Raw genomic sequence first — 23,544 nt, forward strand, 5'->3', positions numbered from 1 at the left:
AATCTGAGAAGTCTTTTAAAGTCTATAGATATAGTAATTTCAGTAGATTGGATAAATTAAATTTTCTAATATCTAACATTTAATATTCCTGTAATTTTTTGTACCTTTTTGCATATATATGTGGATAAAGTTAATGGATACAACCACCTTAACTGTCATAACCCTTACCATATAATTATGAAGATGTAGTATTTTATGTATCCTGAATATCAACGATACAGATAGCTATAATTGTGATATCAATTATTTTATAAGTAATAGTACAGTAATCCGGAACCACAAGCCCCGTGAATAGGCAGGGATCCCCTAAAAACACTCATAACTGCCTATTTTGATAGTTCAGACAAAAAAAAAAACATTACAGTATTTTAATGTCACAAAAAATTTTATTTATGTTTGTAATAAGTTTCATACTGTTAGGCAAATTTTCCACTGATACAGAAAATCAAGCAGCTGAATGGACTGCTACTTGTATACATACCCTGTAATTTTATTTATATTGAAACTGAACACAACGATGGATGGTATATAGGTTGTAAATGAACACATGCACCTCTCATGCATTTTTTGTCCATCGTTGGGTCTTTTTCTAATTATAATTTTGTGTATTTGACTATACCTTTCTGTAAGAAACTTACGAGCTTCATGAGAAGCTTGTCATGTTGAAGTTTGTGTATACATTGAATTGAAGTTCTAAACTGACTACTGGTTCCAAGCCCAGGTCTCCTTGTATCTATATTTATTTACATGGTGTTTTTAATGCAGTAACGAAGTCTTGTGTAATAAATGTAATTATGTATCTCTTCCATTTTTCTTTGATCTATTCCTTGTGTGTCTGTATTATTTAGATATCTCATTGCCCCCATTTAATAAGTAACTCATTGCCCATATAATAAGTCCTTCCCTCCTTCCTAGTCTTTAATCTTTGTGTCATATCCAGACTACTTGAAAAGTGAGGCAGGTGGTTTGTAAGTTCCTGAGTCTCCAGATGGCCCATGCTCCATTCTACTACAGATCTTATGTATTTTGGTCAAAAGAATGCAGTTCAGGAACATTTGAAGAATATAAATGTGGACTTACATGAGTTGATGGGTGTGTGGATGGAATAATTTTGTTTTATGATAAATTCTCATTTTAACTGTTCATTATTTGTATTTGGAGGCAGAGAACAAAGCAGTGGCACTAGAAGAAACTAAGAATTATACCACTCAGTCTTTGGCAAGTGTTGCATATCAAATTAATACCCTAGCCTATAACTTTTTGCAAATGGTTGAGCAGCAAACACATCAACTAGCAGAAATGGAGAGTCAAGTTAATTATATTGCACAGGTAATGTTCTTTCCCCTTTTATTTTGTCAATACAAATCTGTGTGACATCATATTCCAACTGTCAGTCGAGATAAACCAGTGAATTCTTAGCAGCTGTATGAGTGATAACTGAGCCATTAATAATTTCTTTCTGCCAGATCATTATTTTCACTTAACGTACATATGGAGGACGAAAAGCTTGTTTTCTGTTTGGACAGTTGTTCATCATCTTTCATTTAGAACCCATTCTGAAAACCTCTTCTTTCTTTTTGTGAAGTGGTCTGGGAATTACTTTGATGTTTAAGCATATTTTTTATATTTCCTTCATTTATATTTTTTGTTTTTCCACTGATTTCATGATTGAGAGTTAGTTTCATTTGTTTTGCCAATATGTATTACTGAGTATTTAAATTTTTGCCGTTTGGAATTGTAATTAATGATTATAATGTGGATAGCAGTCCAAATATTATGTGATGCTAGTTGCATTAGACCATGTTGGATGAAGCCTTGTGTTTGTTAGCATGTATTCTTCCAACAGCTAGCGTCCTCTTTGAGGTGATTTAACGTTTGTTGGTGATTCTTTGTTGATGAATAACATTTGTAGCTAGGTAGCTAGTGGTAAATACATTTTAAAATATTCAGGATTTCACAAATTTAATTATTAAAACGGATTTTAGCGTTCATTATTGTTATTTTTTATGTTAAGCTCTTTCCTGTGAAGAGGTAGCTCTAGAGAAAATTGTCACGCGCATACTTTAAATGTTGAGCTGTGGCTGAATCCCCTGTGAAGGTGGAGAATTCTTCCACATTATTAACTGCCACCCTTTCCAGTACTTCTCTCACATCATATATCCAATGCTTTCTTGGTCTTTCTTCACCTAGTACAGTACGCCTTAATTATGCACTCTTTTCACCAACCTATCATCAGTCTGTTCTTTTCACATAATCAGAGTGTCTCAAAGCATTGATCCATTCTTTCACCATCACTAATATTTTTGCCATTCGTACATATCCATATTTTTCCATACTACATAAACATTTCATCCTATCAACTTTTTTTTTTAATTCAGTTTCAGCATCCACATGTCACTTCCATCTTGGTTTCCATAGAGATCCCAATTCTCTCTCAATCATATGCACATGCTATGCTACCATGAAAGTAAAGTGTTGTGACTTAGTGGTTTGGTTAAACTGGTTAGTGATAATGATAAGTTCAATCATTGTGATGACCCATTATATTTACTCCCATATATCTATGGGATCAACCAGTTCCATTCTTCTGCCGTCCTTATTAAGTTTCATTTGAGTATCTCCCTGGTTTCTATCTATGTACAAAATTTTATCTTTGCTCAGATTTACTCAGAATTATCCATAAGAAGTTGTTTATTGCAAATATGGCAATTCCACAGTCCATTCATGACTATTTTGTCCTGCAACTTTGCACCTTATGTCTGGTTTCTCTTCAAAGTCTCACATCACCCCAACCAGCTTTTATATCAAACTAATCAGTCTTTTGTCTACGTATTCTAACACGCTTCGATACCATCATAAAAACTTTTAATTTCTCTCAACTTATCTTCAATATATTCCTTACATCCTCAACACCCACTACATTGCCTCTTTATCGATTGTGCCTTTAGGGCTTTTTTGTCCATATTTACCATATACAACTTGTTTGATATACTATGTGAAAAGTAAAAAATTAATAGGATCATTTAGTTTGAACCGTCTATTGACCCATCCCTCTCGTGTGGTTTGAGTGCCCGTAATATTCCATTCAGTGTTTTCTCAGTTGTCAGCCTGGGAGGATGCATTGGAGAGTGTTTACTTGATTTTGTTGATGATTAGATCTTTTTCTGGATTTGGATTGGTTTTTCTTGTTTTTTTTTTGTCATTGTATAGGATGTTATCTAGTAATACTGGGCTTTACTCTTCAGTTTATGATGGTCACAACATGTGCGTTAAGTTTAGGGACAAGGATTGTTTTTTTAATTATTGCTGTGATCAGTGTATTTGGTGATCAGGTGAAATAATAATGAATGTTATAAAAATAGGAAAAGACAAAAAGATTCTTCTAGCTCTAGGACAGGAAGTGAGGTTAGGAGTAAGAGTTTCTCATCTTTCCACAACCTTTCAGATAGCAGACCTTTTGCTCTCCTTGTTTTCTTAGTATTCTGTATTTTCCTTTACCTCTTGTTACTTCTTTCTGATGAACACCATGTTCTTTGGAAGCTTGAATTTCAAGTCATTGGCCCTCTGGGCTGGTTCTATATAAATAGGGTTCATCTTCTGAATAATAATAATAATAATAATAATAATAATAATAATAATAATAATAATAATAATAATAATAATAATAATAATCTCTCTCACAGCTCCTTGTATTGTTCAGGACATGAGGTTTGACAAATTAGAATCCAATTAGCTAATCTCAGGGCTATGTTTGGAAAGTTTATGGAGGCAACCTCCTCAACACTTGCTGCTTTACTGGCCCAATTTAGTTGTCCTTTTTCAGGTTCCCCCCTTGTGGCAGAGGAAGTATCAATGTCCTCCCTCCCTATTAGCCATACCTTAGCCACTCCCTGTGACACTCCTGCTGTTGGAGGTACAGGAAGCAGGGTATATCTGGGAGTGGAAGCAGTAAGTGCCCGTTGTCTTCTTCTTCTGGCCAACCTGGTGTGTGTCATGTGTAGGTTGGTGCTTAGTCACCAAAAGATAAGCACTGCAAGATCAAGCGAAGTTCACATAGGCAGGAGGTAGATATACTAGGTAATGATGAGCGCACTCACTTGATATCTGATTCTGTATCCCCTAGGCCTTGCTGGAGGCCACATACTCCTAGTGATCTCTATCTGGGATCTTCCTGTAGTCTTCCTTTGCAAGAGGATTTCGCATTCTCATGGAAACGTTCGCCTGACATCGGATGTGCGCTTGATAGCAGGTGCTCACCTGATGCCCAAACACTTACCTAGCCCTAGGCTTTTGCATGGTGCCAGACACTCGTGTTTGTCTTCTTAGTCTCCTAGGCGATCTGGCTATGCCAGTTCGTCTGCGCATTATTTGTTCGATGTGAGGGAGTTTCGTGTGAGTAGCCGCATTTGGGTGTGTGAACACATTTATTCTTCACATCACATCCTCCTTCCTTTTATAGGCGTTCTCATCAACTTTTGACGCCTCACAGGACAGCACTAGTTACTTGCGCACATCAGGGAATTAGGAACTTCTGTCATTCTCCTTGGTCTGTCTCACAGTCGCCATTGGCAACGCATAAGGCACGGATGCCTCGTAGTTACCATTCTCCTGGGTGTCACGCTTCCAGTCTCGGTCCCCTTCTTTGTCAACTCGGGCTATTCTTGAGCATTCTAGACATTTTCTTCAACCTTGTTCGACATTTCAAATGCCTTGGGCTGCTTTCCAGTTGCCAAGGCAGGATTTGAGGTACAGTATTGTCAAGTCTCTTTTAGGTGCTCTTGGTCACTTCTTCAGCACTGAGGATCAGCGTATTTGTCTGTTAGACAGGCAAATCATTCTTCTTTGATTGCTACTGTCTTAGTAGCAGAGCAGACTGGATTATCTTCCCTTCAACCCAGTTTTTTATGTCAGCTCCTTTGGCAATTTCGGTTTTGCCTCCCACTACCTCGGTGTCAGCTCAGGATGGTGTGAATAGTCAGGAAGCTTTTGTTTCCTCTGCAGATGATCCTTTGGTGCCAGGCATCATGGCACAAAGCGATAGCCACCATTCCTCTGGTAGGAACAGTTTTTGCTTGCAAATTTAAGTCCTTTTAGAGGAGTTTAAACTCCTTTCCTCTCAAAGAGCAGGGATTTCTGCTGCTGCCATCTTTGCATCCCCAGAATTTTCCTCTAATGAGCCAGAGGCTCACAAAATTGACTCTGATGCTGATGAAGAGCAGTTAGTATCATCAGCTTTTCAGAAACTGATTAAGGTCTGTGCTAGCAAATGTCCTGATTTCTTTGAGGAACCGGTAGTTCAGGATTTGAGGTCTCTTAGGACTGCTAGGCTGCAAATGAAGATGGATCCCCTTCCATCTCCAAAACTAGCTACATTGGCACTGAACAGGTTTGACTCTGTGGCTAAATTGCTTCATCAGAAATCTGCAAGAAGTTCTTCCTCTTTTCTTCCCCTCTTTATGAGAAAAAAAAGAGAGCAATTTCTTAGGAAACTAGGTAGTTGCTGGATTTAACTCCTTCCATCAGACGCCAATTTTTCCTTGCTGCTGGACCTGACTAAAAAGAGAGCAGTTTCTCAGGTAAGATTGTATTAACTCCTTTGGAGTTAGAGTTTTCAGCTCACTTGGCTTTCCACATTACAGGGATAACATCTTTATCGGAAATGGCTGCAAGACCTAAATTTCATAATCAATCAATCAAGAGAGATTGGTTTGCTCTTCCTCAAAAGAAGCAACACTTGGTGAGTGATTTGGTGGATATTTTGGCTGCTTAGAGCAGTTTCAGACTCTCTTGGGGAGCCTCTGCATGCTGCCTATACTAATCTGAGTGTTAAGTTTAGGGAACAAGTGTGTTCTCTTTGGTTCTCTCTGTCTCTTCAACTCAGAAGGTTGATGTTATTGCTTATTACCCCTTACATTCTTTACTGGACATCTCAGCATTAGGTACGATAGCACAAGAGGTTGAGAAAGTGGAAACCAGATCTTTGTTGCGTCACTGTCAAACATTTAGGCATATGTAACCATGGCAGCAGCTGCTTCTGCAGTCAATGCAAAGTTTAAAGTTTCCTCCCAAGCAAACAGGTGAGTCATTGGTGCCCTTAAGCCTTCCAGACTTTTCAGGCTTTCAGGAAGGACAGTAAGCATCGTAGAAAAAATCCAGCTCTTGTTAAGAAATGATGCATCAAGCCCCTAGTCCCAAGTAGGAGGTAGGTTGAACCTTTTTTTTATATAAGTAACTTACCAAGTAACTATACAGCTATTAGTTTTTAACTATCACAGCAGTTCAAAATTTGAATTTCACGGTAATGCTCGGTTGTTTTGGTGTAGGTAACTAGACCCCGCCCACTTTCGGGGAAGAATAAGTACAACAGTGCTGGAGAGCTCAATTCATTTCTGCCGGTCAATGACTAATCATTGGTTGTTTGAGCAGCTCTAGTTAGAATTTTGCCTTTGGTGAAGTATTCATACGATTTGGTAGAGCGCTAATCATTAGCTTAGCTAGTTTTCAATTTAGACATTTTTTGACTTATTGTGATTCAGTATGTTGGATTCTGGTTTGTCTAGTACAGACAGTCCCCAATTATTGGTGGGAGTCCGTTCCTGATGGCGTGGGGATAACTGAGAATCGCCGATAACTGAAGATCAGCGTTAACACCTCTGCACTGATCGGGGGCAGCACCGATAAAAATCCAGTTATCGCCGAAAATCCGTCACTAGACAAGCACCATAAAACCAGATGGCCGATAACCTAGGCCACAGATAGCCTGGGACTGTCTGTATTAGGTATTGCAGCAAAGGCTGTACAGTAATACCTCGATCTTAAGCGAATTCTAGTTGTGCAAATTCACAGACACGCGAACTTTTCCTTGGAACCTAACTAATTGGCATATGAGGTTTTTTTCCACAGACACGCGACATTTGCAGAATCCTCGAGAAACCCTGCAGAAGTGGTTATGTTTAATTTTTACAGCAATTTATAAGTTTCATGCTATTTATGTGTAAAATTTGTATTATTTTTATTTTTGTTCATGAATAGTGTATGATACTAGCATACTTTAGTTAAATACATTAAAGTCACTCAAAATCACAAAACAGCTGTCATGTAAACATTCTCTCTCTCTCTCTCTCAGATAAGAGAGATTTTTTATGCATAGATAAACGTGATGTTACTATGTTATTAATTTTTCTCATATTTTCCATGTTATAGTTACAACTTTTCACATATGTATAGTAAATTATATAAAATTTTAAACAAATACATATCACCAAGATTTTCCCAATCTTTTCTTGTTGACTTTGAGCGAGAGGGGTTAACTGTCAATTAACTTGACATATGATTGGGAAGGGAGTGTTGCCCACAGATTGTCAGAGTGTATGTACTGAAATCTCTCTCTCTCTCTCTCTCTCTCTCTCTCTCTCTCTCTCTCTCTCTCTCTCTCTCTCATGTTATTCTCTGTCTCCATAATAATTCATAAATAATTTAACTCTATATTTAACGTAAGGACAACCCCCATCTCTCTCTCTCTCTCTCTCTCTCTCTCATGTTATTCTCTCTTTCTCCGAAATAATTAATACTGTAGCCCAGATCGGCTGTTCTCTTAAGGCTCTTGTGGACCAGATGAGTGTTATCAGTGTCGGTGCAAGTGCAGTGTCATTGGAGGAGGTGACTGCTTGCCCCACCGATGCTCCTAGACAAAGGTCACTGTCAAACTCCCCCAAAACCTGGGAGGAGGCAAACCAGAGGTCTAAGGGAGGTTGGTGAGCTTTGCCCGCAGCTGGTTGCCCCCTCAACCGAGCATGTTGATCGTATCCAGGACTCTTTGGACAGCTGTTAGAAAGGTGCCATACAGATGTGCTTGCTCTGTCATCCAGTGACTCAGACTCCAGTGTGGACAGAGGGCTTAAGAGCTTTTCGACAGTGTCTAGGCCATTGAAAAGGTATGTTCCCTCCGCTGAGCATGCTTCCCCGCTTCCTGTAAACTTCCCAGGGAACAAGAGCATGTCCACTTCCTCCTGCAGTTTTGGGATAGTCTTGAGTATTCTTCACACAAGCCTTTCTGACAGAGTGCCAGTATTTGGGAAGTGGTCTTCCTCTTCGAAGAAAGAGCAAACGTCCAGTGTCCAGTGATCTGTGTCGAAGTGCCCAGTGTCCGAGGCCCCAACTTCTGAGCACCCAGTGTCGGAATGCCCAGTGTCCAAGCGTATAGTGTCCGAGTGACCAGTTTATGAGCACCCAGTGTCTGAGCAACCAGTTTATGAGCACCCAGTGTCCTGCCCAGTTTCCAGGGCCCAGTTTCCCAGTGTCCGACTGACGAGTGTCTGAGCTCCCAGTGTCCAAACGCCCAGTGATGTCCGAATGCCCAGTTTCTGAGCGCCATTAATCCGAGGTTTCACCTGTGTCAAAGTGCTCTCATTTCCGCACACGCAGCTGTGTTGGTGTGACCTCCGATTGGCTCGGCACCAGTAGCCAAGAGTTCGGCACCAATCCCAACTGTCACAGATCCTTCTTTGGAGCTTATCCAACAACATTGGGTAGGATCTTAGGACTTTGCAGAATCAGCCTTCTGCTACTCAGGATCAGCCAGACTTAGCCCTTTCCTCTATTTCATCCAACGAAGAAATCGATGAAGAAATCATCGAACAAGAGCATCTCCTGTCTGTATGCAGCGCTCTTTAAGTATTTCCTCTTCTGCTGCCCAACTTTCTTCTCTCCAGCAGCCCTGATGTCTCCAGGTATTGTTTCCAGTTGAAGATGGGATATGTACAAAAGTAATACAATGCAACGTTTCCAGTTGAAGATGTTGTCTTTTGATTCAGCAGTTTATTTTTTCCGGAATCATTTCCAATATTTTTTAGAACTTTAAAATTCTGCCAATTGTCATAAGAAAGCATAATGACAAAATGGTTGTAATAATGTTTATTGCTCTTCTATATCTTTTGATGAGATTTATTAAACGTGGTTTTCCAAATGGAGATGCAGGAGATTTGCAATTGTGTTTAATATATACTTGAATTGTGTTGAAGTTTAAGAGCAACCAGATTTCGCTGAGCAGCGGCACCAGTATGCAGTAAATGTGCCCCGCTATCGAACTTCTCAGTCCGCACACTGGTGGACTGTGGAGCACTCTCCCTGAGGATTGCAGTGCAATTGAAACTTCAAAAGTTCAAGCAAAGACGCAATGTATTACTACCCTAATACAATTCTCCTTACATTTTAATAATCTACTGACATCTTTATCTATTTATTTATTAATTTGTTAATCTATTTTTCTTTTTTAATAAGTGATCGCTTCTTTCTGTATTTCCGTTCAACTCTTGTTCTTTCTAATGAACACCATATTGCTAAGAAATTTACAATCTCATGAAAAACAGTTGTATAGTAATAATCCACAACTATATAATAAATTGTATTACTATGTAAAAGACAGAAACAAAGATTTTCGAATACCTGCATCGTTTTCCTCATCGGTGTCTATTTAAAATGCAAAGCGAGAGGGCAGTTTTCTTAAGAAAACTGCCCTCTCGCTTTGCACTTTAACGTAAACACTGATGAGGAATGCCGTGAAGGTGTTCGAAAGTCTTTGTTTTTATCTTTTATATAGTAATAAAATTTACTATATGATTGTGTACTTTTACAGCACCATATTCTTTGGAAGCTTGAATTTTAAGTCAATGGCCCCTGTGAGCTTGTTCCATATGAATAGGGTTCATCTTCGGAATAATAATCATAATTAACCAGACAGCATGAGAAATCAGTCATCTGATTTCTCATTGCCTTTTAAAGCTTCTACTTTTGATTTGTACATTTCACCACAAGCTTCGACTCCCGGGGCATTGACGTCATTGTATCCTACCATCTGCTTCGAGCATTTCTGCAGCCACTTGTCAATCCGGGTGTATTTCTGCAGATCTATGGCACCACAGGCATTCATGGTCGATACCGTGGCCACCAAACAGAAGTCAGCCACGGTCATATTGTTACCAGCTGTCCAAGGATACTCCTTCAGGATGTCATTTAGCCATGTGAGAGCCTCTTCCACCTTCTCCATGTCAGCAGGATCAGATTCTTTTCCTTGTAGTAGTAATGGAGCCTGAAGGAAAAGATGAATACGTTAACACTGCCTTCGTCAACATTTTCTCATCAAAATATTTCTCCATTCCCTTTCACACCGGATATATCTATTTCCCTACGACTTTTCTCTTTTATCTACTTTTCCCACTTTGCAGTGTGATATTGTAAATACGCAGTTTGCTCAGTTCACCTCCTATACTAAAAGGAAATGAGAAATGTTTACATCATATATTCTACCTTTTGTTTGTCAAAATTTATTTCTGTCGTATTCGATATTTTCCTCATCCTTAGTCAAGGCATATTCATACATTTATGTATACACAACGAAACTCTTTTTGTAGCCTTTCAAACATAAACTCGTAACTGTAAAGAATAGTTCCCTCTTCTTATTTCATTAAATAAGAAACCTGATCGCTTGTCAACTAGTGCCATCCATAATTATAAAGAAGGCCTTATTAAGCATGTCACCTGGGGTAATTCGTTTTTCATTTGATCCTGCTCGCCTCTATTTGATTTCAATGCCGTTCTAACTGTTAAGGACTTTCTAACATGAGGACTAATGTGAAACGGGATAAGTGTTAACCAGTTGTGTTGTTCTTAGAAGATTCTGTTATCTAACATTTCTATATTTGATTTCTGAATATGTTTCATAGTCATGGATTTTCTGCCAAGAGCAATCACATGAAATGAGATACCTTGCTAGCAGTGATGCTACAATGTGTGATTTGTTCCTTACTATCCAAAGCCCACAGAAATCTGTAATTGCTTTCCCCAGGGATGCATAACCCATGTCTACCACTGCCAGCAGTTGTAATGACAACAAAGTTCTGAAGAGAAAACATACCTAAAGTGAAAGTTTTAACAGATTACTACTTTGGTTTCCATAGCTACTTTCCTGAAAAGTGCCCAGAGTGACAGAAAACACAATGATACGCTGGACACTAATCGTCTATGAGATCTGGTTTTACAGGTGATGTTGTAATTATTTGATTGACTTGTTATTCAGTATCAGATCTTTTGCATTCAATGAATAAGAAAAGAAAGTGAACAGATAACTGCTGTTATTGTAAAAGTCAAGGACTGCACTAGAGTTTTTCCACTGAGAGTTCTTGCTTTCATGAGTTTCCTCTATTAAAATAAAGGTTCATCATCTAACTGTCTTCAAGTTTTACTTCAAAATATAAATAATAAATATTTTGATAAATGTTTCTGAAAAGTATTTACCGAATACATGTCATCTATACCAACCATATCATATAGAAAAAGTTTATAATTACGAGTAGAATTTTCCACTAAGATTAAAGTATTTATGAGTTTTAAAATATATATATATATATATATATATATATATATATATATATATATATATATATATATATATATATATATATATATATATATATATATATATATATATATATATATATACATACAGTAATCCTATATATCGGTTATCCAGATCGCCATTATCTTGAAATCTACATTATCCGACACACCCAGACCATTGACCACGACCCCAAAGATATATAAAATATATAATTTACATAGACTGAGAAAGGGTTTTTTTTTGGACGGGGAGGGAGGCCTGGAGAAGTTTCCATGCTGGGTGCCATGGGAGAGGAGGGGCAGTAAGGCTTTGTAGAAGAATTCAGTCAGAGAAGGGATTATTTTGGAAGGTGGGTGGAGCTGGAGAGCAGTTTCCCTGGATGGGAGGGTGTGGGGATGCAGTGTTGGATGGATGAGGAGGGCTAGGTAAACATCTGACTTGCTAGAACTTGTTTTGTTTCATGTTGTATGTATATGATAATTCATATTTTATTAAAGGATATGTAAAGTGGAGAGAGAGAGAGAGAGAGAGAGAGAGAGAGAGAGAGAGAGAGAGAGAGAGAGAGAGAGAGAGAACAACAAACGATTCTCTTGTGTACTGTTATGATATGTGTGATAATCACACCTAGAGTCAACTAAACTTGCAATGAAAATTGTACAGTAAATCAAGCAAAGCAAAAATAAAAAATGGCAAATGCGATACTGCACTAATAAACCCACACATGAATCCACACACTATGTAGAGACGGTGATGTCAATATTGATGAAATGCCACATGTAGATGTAAACACACACACACAGGCATACAAGTAAGCCTTCTGTGATATTATGAGGTGAAATGAAAAATCATTAATTCCAGTAAAACAAAAAATTACCAACTACTTTAAAGTAGTGTTCTTAAAATTAACTGCTTTGGATAGTCGTCATTGAGAAATGCCATATGTACTAATGAAGTAAACACAAGGTATTTTACACAAGTACAGTTTCCACAATAGGGTAAAATGAAATATGTCATATATACTCATGCATCATTTGTTCTCTTGTATCATGCAACCCTTAAAATTTTGTCTCCTAAACACGATTTCACTGTAAACAAATCTCGTGTATCATGTGAGGTGCATTTTTGATAGCCTGCATGACATAGGCTAACCTCTTTTCCTCAGTAATTTCATCCTCTTGTTAAACAGATGAAAGTAGAAAATAAAAATAATCTTTACTACTAAGCGAATTTCATTTTCAGTAGATCATACTGGCCTAGGCTTTGTTCTAACGATGAATTTCATTTTTGATAGGTCATACTGCACTATGCTATGTAGGTAGAGTGAATTTCATTTTCAGTCGATTGTACTAGGCAAGGCTTTCAATTAAGATTACCAAACTTATGGCTTATGTAACAATTCATAACCATCTGTTATAATTAACAATCACTTATCAAAGAACTGACATAAACACCATGAGTATGACATAAACAAACGAATCAGGAAATAGTTATTTTGCTATTTTGAGGGATTTTATTTTAAAAACAGTATGTTAGTTTACCTTTGTATACTCGTTTTATATTCATGTACAAAAATGAAAATGACAATTCCATTAATACATTAGTTTCTTTTAGCAACTAATAAAATGTTCTTCTAATTTTTTCACTAGTAGGCTCAATCATCTGATTCTGAGAACATAAGCATTACAAAAATGTATGTGGCAGATGATTGGTTTTTGTAGACATAATATGATGATGATATAACATGATAATAATAAAATATAAATGGATGCAGTAAGTCAATTATCAGTTTTATTACCGTTATCTTTATTTTAAAAATAGCTGTAATAGTCTATTGGACCTGCACAAATGGATAATGTGAGTGTAACGCCTAGCCCAGATCAATAGTTCACACATACAAATTTTTTATCTCATGCATGATAGTACAATATGGTAACAACTGATAAGAAAGTTGATGTACAAAAATTTATGGAAGATCATAAAACCATGGTATGCTGTGGGTAAACACCGGTAAGCTGCCTACCCAGCAAATTGTGTCATTTACGAGACCGACACACACACACACACACACACACACAGAGAGAGAGAGAGAGAGAGAGAGAGAGAGAGAGAGAGAGAGAGAGAGAGAGAGAGAGAGAGTAGTTGCTTTTTTTTCAAAGTGTATTTATACAGTATATTTTCTTACAAGCATGGGGAAAAAAGGTGGAAAACAGCCTTTTGCATGAAGTCTTCTGTTTAAAGTGCGATGATTGTTGTTTGTAACCATATTGAGTGTTTACGGTTATGTGGTATTGACAAGGTTAGGTGAAGAAGTGTATAGGATAGCCCTTGAACACCCCTAAATATTTTTACTCGGCCTTATCCGGATTTCGCCATTATCTGATTTGCCCTTGGCTCTATTAGTCCTGTATGTACGAGTATATTATATACAGGTGGTCTGCATGGATGTGTAAAGAGCAATTCATGTGTTAAGGTTCTGAAGAGTGAAAGTTAACAAATTTAATCAACAGCTGGACTCAAAACTACTTACATAAACCTTATGCCACCGTGGCTGAAGGGTCCCCATTTCGAAATAAAGTCTTTGGTCCACAATACATCTGGCCTTTGGGTTCGTTGGGTAAAGGGCGTCGTCTTTTCCGTACTGACTGGCTATGTAACTGCAGATGGCACGGCTGAAATGCAAGAGCTTTGAAAGAAATTATGGGAGGAAATCTCTCTCTCTCTCTCTTTGTATGTCATTTTATTTTATCGCGTAACTTGTTTCCTATACGAATATTTCACAGAATTTTATAAAAATCGTTTCATATAAACTTTTCTTTGTCTACAAAATATATTGGTCTTAAGGCTGAGATCTTCAAAAGAGTAGATTATATTGATGGTTTAATACTGAAGTAATATTATGTAAAATAATCATGTTCATTTTTCTTATTTTCATTAAAATGAACCACTAAAAAGAATATGGGAATAAAGGATAGACAAATAAGCAGGTAAAAGTAAATTAAAAAGTAAAATAATATCAAGTTTTGCTGGCTTACCTCTCCCACAGCTTGATATGTCCATCTACTAGCGTAGGAATGGTGTGCTGTGGATTAACAGCCAAAATTCTGGTTTCATTTGTTCCCTTTGAAGACGTCCACCTCTTTTGAGGTTCAATGAAAGTCCAACGGCCTTCGCCGTCAGATGGACGGATCTGCACGGAGGCGATATCTTGTGGTAGTACAGATCTACTGGCATTTTGATTGTGCTGCTGCAATACAGACATAAATCTCCTTATATAGACATTCATATATATATATATATATATATATATATATATATATATATATATATATATATATATATATATATATATATATATATATATACATACATACATATAATGAGTTTCAAACTCCATCCATGACACCTGTCAGGTGTGGATCTGAGGTGGGGTATGGTCTGTTTATTAGCAATGTCCCCTGGAGAGTCTATTGTGATTTTTAGCCAAATGAGTTTTAAAGGCCACTCCTACCTCGACACCGGCCTGAGTGGGGATATGGAGCCTCTAACGGTTGTGTATATGTCAGTACTGTTCTTGTAGTATATATATTTGTGACTTATCACACCTGTATCAGTCCTTCGTCAATGGCTTGAAATAAAGTCGAAACTGGTCAGACCTACACCGTTTCTTATTTTTCACCTGTGGTAATGTGTGATACATATATATATATATATATATATATATATATATATATATATATATACATATATATACATATATATATATATATATATATATATATATATATATATATATATATATATATATATATATATATATATATTTATATTATTATGATTAGCAAGAACTCGGTAGCAAATTGCCTCCCTTTTTATGTTGTTGTTTGTTTTGTTGTTTTCATTACTGCAAGCCACTTGGTCGGTAGACACATCTGTCTATCGACTTCGCACGGTCAGAATACAAGGGTTTAAAACGGATTAAGGCCACTCCCTTTAAGCAGATCTTTCTTCGAGGCAAAAGTGATTTCTGTCTGGTCGTTTTCTTACAGGCAAACCTCCCCCTGTGGGCATCAGCTAAAAATGATTCAACCCCATATGCTGGAAGTGCCCCGTGCCCCACAGGAGGAGATAAAAGGAGAAAACTACGAGGCCTCTGCCTCATACGCACGCTGGAAGAGAGGGAGTGAAGAAGTCCCAAACACCTGCCCCTGGCAGTGCCCTTAGCTAACCACGTGGCCCTTTTCAAAGTATACTTTCTCCTCGTGCCCTTCGACCGCGAGCCACGTGTTCGCTCCACCGTTGACCTGCCGGATGCCCACATGCCATTGCCCTGCCCTTCGTGAAATTCCCACGCATTGCCCTTTTACGTGAAGCCCCCGCATCCTAACACGTGAAGAAACTCGCCCTCGGAAATCGCCAGTCATCCACGGACCACTTTCTACGCTGGAACCAAACCTGTCTTAAGGTAATGTGCTCTGGAAGACCTCCATTCAGTCATTCTTTTGTCTCGTAATATTTACTTAAATTGTGAGCCAGTAATCACCGAATCTCTTGTCAAATGTCCGTGCTCCTCGAGTGTCGGGAGTGCTATTATCATTAATTCATCAAAGCCCCTTGGCACCCTCAGTGCAGCTTCGAATTCATTATTCTTTTGTCTGTTTTTCATTTCTGGCGTATAACGTGCATATCTCTCATTTCAGAGGGACCCTCCATCGTGGAAGCTTCTTGGACTGTGTCTGAATTTCCAGTTTCATTCATCCCGTAGGGAATCCCCCTTCAGGATCAATAATCTAAAGCATTCCTCTTTCCCCATTACTAACGTTATTTATGTAAATACACTCCTGCAAGTTTGCCCATTTTATATAATATCTTCTTCAGTAACAAGAGCCTTAAGCTCATATGAAATTCCCTTGTTTTCCTCTTTTTATGTTTTCCTGGACCCACGAAGTCAGAATCACAAGGCTAAATTACCTTAAATTGTTGCTACCTGTCTCACAGAGAATATATCAAACTAAATCTCAGGAAAAATGTAAAAAATATATATATATATATACATATATACATACATATATATATATATATATATATATATATATATATATATATATATATATATATATATATATATATATATATATACATATATATATATATATATATATATATATATATATATATATATATATATATATATATATATATATATATATATATATATATATATATATATATATATATATATATATATATATACATTATATATATATTATATTATATATATATATATATATATATATATATATATATATATATATATATATATATATATATATATATATATATATATATATATATATATATATATATATATATATATACATATATATATATATATATATATATATATATATATATATATATATATATATATATATATATTATATATATATATATTGTTACATTCTAAATGGTTGGAAGAATGGAACTCGTTATTTTAATTGACTGTCTTGAAAGCCAGCACAAAGCACTCAGAATGTAAGTGGTAAATGGAATGAATAAATTGACTTACCTTGATATCACATCTAAGTAAACATAGAATTGGAGGTTGCATTGGGGAAAATTTAATGGGTTCTTTAATTTAAAATGAATTTATTTACAAATGAAGCGATCAGGAAATTAATATGAAGGGGCTGACTGAGCAGCAAGTAAGCACATACAATGTGCAATAAAATTAGACAATGTGTAGCAAATTGCTGAATCTGGAAAGGCTATGGCCCTGAAATAGTTTAACACGCAAACAAACGTGAAGGTCGCTACTGGTTAAATGATTTTTGTTGGTAATGCAAGTTGTTTCATCAAGGGGAGGAACTGTCCAGTGTCCCAGACTGCTAATCAGAAGACTTTTGCACGTGGCAGGATTGCAGTTAAATGTCTATACTTTTTTTGTTCAGAAGGCATGGAACAGACTGCCCGAGGTGATGGATAACAGGTTCTGGAAGAGAATTCCAGGTTAGCATTCAAAACCAATGACTTTCTCTCACATGAACTTAATTATGCACGATGGAGGAATTGATCAATTAGATTTAATTAGCCCGTTGTAGCACTATGGTTGGAGCGATCTAATTATTATTGAATTAATTTACTTTGAGTTTGTGACAAGTCATGGTGACAAAGGGGCTGATAGGTCTGATTTGACATAGAGGCTTTGTTTAGGAGAATGAAAAGTTGGAAATATTGAAAATGGAGAGAAATTCACGGGGAGAAAAAGAAACTGGCGTAGGACCAAGTGCTTCCAGATGTACCTGATTCCTTCTGTGTGTAGAGCTCGTTGCAAAAGATGAATTTCGGCCACAGGAGTCTCGCGTTCGACGCCAACCCAGAGAGACGAAAAGGAGCACCACTCGATGCTGTGGCGTTTGGATAAGGAGTGTTTTGTCTCGACGAGGTCACGGGTGTCACATTCAATTTGTTTTCTTGGTTTGGGCACAGGACTTCGGCGATCCTAGGGAAAATAGGTCTTATAGCTAAGTTCCTAAGGGTCAGTATAACAGCCCACTTGCAGCTCTGATTGGCCCCTTTGTCCCTAACGGTTATCTGACCCCCCAGCATCAGATGATACGGGAGCTAAGAGGACGCTATATTCTCCCCAAATCATGTGATATTGGGGGTAGGCCTGCAAAAGTTCAACCCCTTTCATGGTGTCTCCTCCAGCTACCAATAAATTTGAATTTGTATTTAGTGGGCTAAAGGGACAAATGGAATGTATATATATATATATATATATATATATATATATATATATATATATATATATATATATATATATATATATATATATGTTTATGTTTATTTATTTACTAACAGGCTCTCATTGAAACTGATGGTGTCTAGTGGAGATATTTATTCAATAAAAGTTACAAGCTCTCCAGGACTAACAATCCTCATTGTCAAGTATCTGTCGAATGACCCGACGCGTAGTCCAGCTGTCTTTATATGTGTGTGGGGAAGTGGATTAAAGCCCTTCTTCTTGTGATTATCCTCCTTCTCCCATGTGGCCCCACTTTCATGACCTTTGCCTTTCTCTGCCTGCGGTTCTTTCCAGGTGTGCATTTTCCGTGTGGTTTTTTGTGTTTTTGCATTTCTTTTCTATTGTAGAGAATACAATTTTTCTTGATAGGCTGTCCTCAAATCCGTTTCTAGTATTGCCTTCCATTACATTTTTTACGCATGTTATGAAGGCATTCTCTAAGACCAGTCTGGCCATGTTGTTTGTGCTCCTGTACAAAAAATTCATATTTTTCCTGTCTATTTTGTTGTCTTTTTCCAAACAGTGCTTGGCAACTACTGAGGTCTGATTATAGTGCCTTATGTTTTGTAAATGTTGTTTGCCGTGTTTCTTTACAGGATTAGCCTTTTTCACCGAAGTAACGCTCTTCACAGTCAAGACACGCTGCCATATATACCCCCTCTTACCTCTTCCCCATCCGCCAACTTTTTGTTTCTAACTATTTTATTCCTAATCGTATTTTTGTAACTGCCTATCAATTTGAGATTATCTAGCTTCCTGTTGATGGGTGTAAAAGTGTTGTTGTCCGAGACTGTAATTATTTTCTTCCCTTTCAAATGTTCCTTTTCTATCCCTTCCCTCTCCCCAAAATAGTTTTTTCTTGCCTTAATGTGTGCCCGCTCCCACCAGTGCTTAGGGTAGCCTAATCTCCTAAAACTCTCCCTTAGATATTCCAGTTCTTCATCCGAGAATTCGGTGTCTTTAAACAATCCCACTTGGGAGTTCCTCCATTCAAACTATAGGAAAGCGGAGTTACAGAAGCACTGTCGTGAGATCGGTATCACAAAGGTTTGGGTCACAAAAGAAAAATTGATCGATATGATAATGGAAAAACACCAGTCTTCTCGACCAATCAATTCTGAAAACAACGACTCAAACCATGAAATAACATCAGGAGATGCTGCGAAGGGCGTCGAGGAACTTAGAGAGAGACTAAATATTCGAGACCTTGAAATTGATGAATTAAATGAGCTACTGCTCATGTCACGATCAATAAACTGAACGATCGCCTCTCATCGCTAGAAGAGAAGGTGGAGCAATTTCAGAAAGCAGCTGCAGATCATCAGGCACCAGATGCATTTCATGGACCTACCTGTTCTCCAACTGAGGGAACCCTTCTGTTTGGGAGATACTGGTAATACTGCGATTCGAACATCTGATTTGAAAACTGGAATGCTCAGTCCGAACCATAAAGGAAGCAAACATCGACCTCATCAGATGTTGGATTTCGAAAACTTCAGTGGGCCCCAAGATACTGGGCATTCTTTACTGCGGTCTTCAAGATATACTGGATAAAAATCTCCATAGAAGATATTTTTGATAGACTTGGTTCTCTTGTTGCGAGTCTGAAGCAGATAAACGAGGACATGGTCATTCACATATGTGAACTCGCACCGGTACTGAGAGTCCAAGAGTTTGATGAAATTATAAACAACTTCAACAATCAACTTGCAGCTTGGAGTGCAAAAATGGATATCGGTGATCAAAACAAATTTACAATTTAGACTTGGGACAGGTGAAATTGATCAAATGTGCCTGCATGTCAACTTTGGAGCCAAGGAAATTTCCTCAACAGGCTAGGGGTCATCAGATTGCCAATATCATCTCTAAACAATGTCCCTTCTTCAAACTAAGTGATAATTGGGACACTATTACGCGTCAAGAAGTAATTGCCCCATTTCGGCAAGGCATGCTCAAGGTGTTGCAACAAAGAGAGGATACTCCCAAACACACATGGAAGGAAGCAGAGTGCCGAGATTCAGAAAACACGGACTTGAGTTACCAAAATACCATAAAAAATTATCAGGATTATCCACGAAGACATTTTACAGCACAACGAGGTGGAAGTGGAAGAAGAAATAGCCAATTTTCTATTGGGGGTGATCATCATGGTCGCCACGGCTCTTCTTCGGATGAGGCGTGGCGGAGAAACTCAGCTACTAATTTTGCCGGTTATAAATATGGGCGAACTCAGACAGGTGAAGCAGTAAATCTGTCGCGACGTCGCCCTTGTTATAACTGCGGTGAACTCGGTCATGCTCTTTTTCAATGCCAGTTTTATCGTAGGATTAGATGTGACAGGTGTAAGGGGTATGGACACAAAACAAGATTATGTCAAAATAGGGAATAGCAATTACTTCCTCCCTATCATGACACTCCAACAGATCGACTTACCGTTGAGCATATAAACGCACAATCCCTCTTAGGTAATTTTGATGATGTCGAATTCTTAACAAATAACAGGAATGTTGATATCATGTGTATAAGTGAATCGTGGCTTTTACCTGAAATACATAGCAATTTCATTGAAATCCCTGGAGTTCTCTATCTATCGTAGTGATGGCGGGAGAGGTGGGGGAGTGTGTGTCTATGTTAGACGCCATTTGAGGGTGAAGCTACTGACACCTGAACTCGTGAGACCACGGCATATCGAGGATCTTTGGATGTCAGTTCAATATAATAAATTTTCCTCCTTTATCATAGGCTGTATACCGTCATCCCCATGCCCTAAACGATAGCTATGATTATCTTTGTGATGTGTTTGGATCCATGTGCTTGAGAAACAAACCTCTCTTAATTCTAGGTGACTTCAATGATAACCTCCTCTCCCCAAATAATAAATGGGCAACATTATTAAAACCCTCCACTTGAGCCAATTGGCAACAAAACCAACTCGTATTACAACGACCTCCTCAACTCTCTTGGATCTAATTATTACCATAGACCTAATTTCGTTGTACATTCTGATGTCTTGCCTTGTTCAGTTGGTGATCATGAACTTTTAACTACAAATATAAATATCAGAAAAGAAAAGCGCCTCCAACTGTTAAGACATTTCGTTGTCTCAAGAATTATTCGCAGAATTACCTTAAGTGAACTTCTCTTAAATGACTGCTGCTCCTTAAATACAATTTTATTTACTGATGATGTACACTATCAGGTCCATATTTTTAACGTTACGGTTTTGTGAAATGTTTGACGTCTGTGCTCCTTTATTACGAAGGTAATGAGACACCCGCCTGCTCCTTGGATTGGACTTTGAAATTAAAGATGCAATGAGATCTAGAGACCCCTAAAGGAACTTAAAATAAATAGACAAGACCTAAATGTTGGAAAGTAGTTACAAAAGGAAAAGAAACACGTTAAGACAATGCTGTCTAATAAGAAGAAAAACTATTATAAGGAAGAATTCTCCAAATGTAAGGGTAATATGAGGGGAACATGGAATGTCATCAATAAAATAATACCTCCTAACAAAAAGTCTCTCCTGGGGATCACTTGAAACCACAGACATTGATGCTCAGAAGAGAGCAGATGATTTTAATCAATATTTTGCCAATATAGGAAGGGAAACGTACGCCAGATCACAAGAAAATATCTGCAATAACAATCAACTCCATTATGATCAAAACTACATCATTATTTACAATAAATAAATTCCGACCAGCCAGTCGATATGGACACTCTGATTCTTCTAATAAAACATCTGAAACCAAAAACTCTTGTGGTTCTGACGGAATTCCGTTTCGATTTTTAATTGACTCTCTGCCCGTTACAATATTCTACATTCTTGTTATTGTCAACACCTCAATTGTTACAGGTAACTACCCTCCTGACCTTTGGAAACATCCTGTTAGGTAGTTCCCGTTTTACAAAAGTGGAGACACTGAAAACGTTGGAAATTATAGACCAATATCTCTGTTGCCTGTCATCTCAAAAATACTTGAGAAAATTTTGCCATTCAACTGATGTCTTACCTGACTCAAATAATTTACTAGTTAACGAGCAACATGGTTTTAGACCCAATCTTTCAACAGAAACTGCGTTAACTTACAGGTTACCAATAAAATATATGAAAATATAGAAAATAAGAAATTATCTCTCCTGTTATTATTGGATCTATCCAAAGCGTTTGACAGCGTTAATCATCAGATTCTAATAAATAAATTAGCTAAAGTCAATGTCGACTTTTTTTGGTTTGAAAATTATGTGAGCAATCGCATTCCAATCTGTTCGTGTTGGATCAATCCTATCCTCTCCTGAGGAGATATCTTTTTGTGTACCCCAGGGGTCGATTCTGGGCCCATTGCTGTTTTTGATCTATATCAATGATCTACCACAACATATACGGGATGGACTTCTTTTGTTATTTATGCTGACGATACAGATTTTGCTGACTGGGGACTTGAAAAAGCTCGATGATTTGATAAAGAGAGCCGAAAATATATTGACTACTGCAAAATATTATTTTAATAGTAACGGCCTATTACTTAACGAAGGCAAGACCCAGGTCATTTTCTTTGATCAAGACAGTATATCTCGCATCCCGGAGAACACGAACATAAAATTCGGCGTGTGACACTTGTTCCGTCACACACAGTTAAAAACCTGGGAGTTTTCATGGATTGTACCATGACTTTTAATGCACATATTGACGAACTACGAACGTAAAAGGTAACTGGCATCCTGTTATATCTTAACAGAGTGAGTGATAGATTTGAGCCAGACTGTCGAGTCATGGTGGTACAGTCGTTGGTACTGGAGTGTCCTGAACTACTGTTTGCGGGTCTGGGGTTCGACCAATAAAACCCAGTTGGAAAGGGTCAAGAAAATACAAAATTTTGCGGCAAAGGTCAGGCGTTGGAGGTGCCTGAAAACATGACCATGTTACTCCAATATTTGAAAAACTGAATTGGCTGCGAATGGAGCAGAAGTACTTTTTACGATATATGCCTCTTGACTTTACAAAATCAGAAATAAACTTCTGCCAGAATGGCTCTTTTCCTGCCAACGGTAGGCCAGAATCGTACTGAGAACATTAACACGAGGCACCAGGATCACTTATCTGTTCCGAGAACTTTCACCGATACGGGAGCGAGGCGTCTAGGTGTGTGTGGTCCCGTGTTCTGGAACCGTCTGCCTGCTGATATCAAGCAGCGCGAAACCATATCTTCTTTTAAATCTCATTTGATTGCACACTTACTCCAAAAATGAGAAACTCTTCATTTTTAACCTTAGGTTCTCATCACTGTCATAAGTTTTAGGAGCTTTAGAAGTATTCTCTTCTATACCGAATAAAAGTTGT

The 23,544-nt window shown here is 37.6% G+C and overlaps 1 protein-coding gene across 1 annotated transcript; it reads right to left on the reverse strand.

Annotated features, from left to right (window-relative positions):
- Positions 1–8,898: 8,898 nt before the first annotated feature.
- LOC136843302 (glutathione S-transferase D5-like) lies at positions 8,899–18,502 on the reverse strand. The gene is made up of 5 exons (XM_067111523.1): positions 18,311–18,502; positions 17,695–17,838; positions 14,428–14,639; positions 13,923–14,064; positions 8,899–10,087 (listed from the first exon to the last, which is right to left on the reverse strand). The coding sequence occupies exons 1-5, from the start codon at positions 18,500–18,502 to the stop codon at positions 9,749–9,751; spliced, it is 1,029 nt and encodes a 342-aa protein (XP_066967624.1). The 3' UTR covers positions 8,899–9,748.
- Positions 18,503–23,544: the final 5,042 nt, after the last annotated feature.

Source organism: Macrobrachium rosenbergii, chromosome 2, assembly GCF_040412425.1.
Source record: "Macrobrachium rosenbergii isolate ZJJX-2024 chromosome 2, ASM4041242v1, whole genome shotgun sequence".
Lineage (NCBI taxonomy): Eukaryota > Metazoa > Arthropoda > Malacostraca > Decapoda > Palaemonidae > Macrobrachium > Macrobrachium rosenbergii.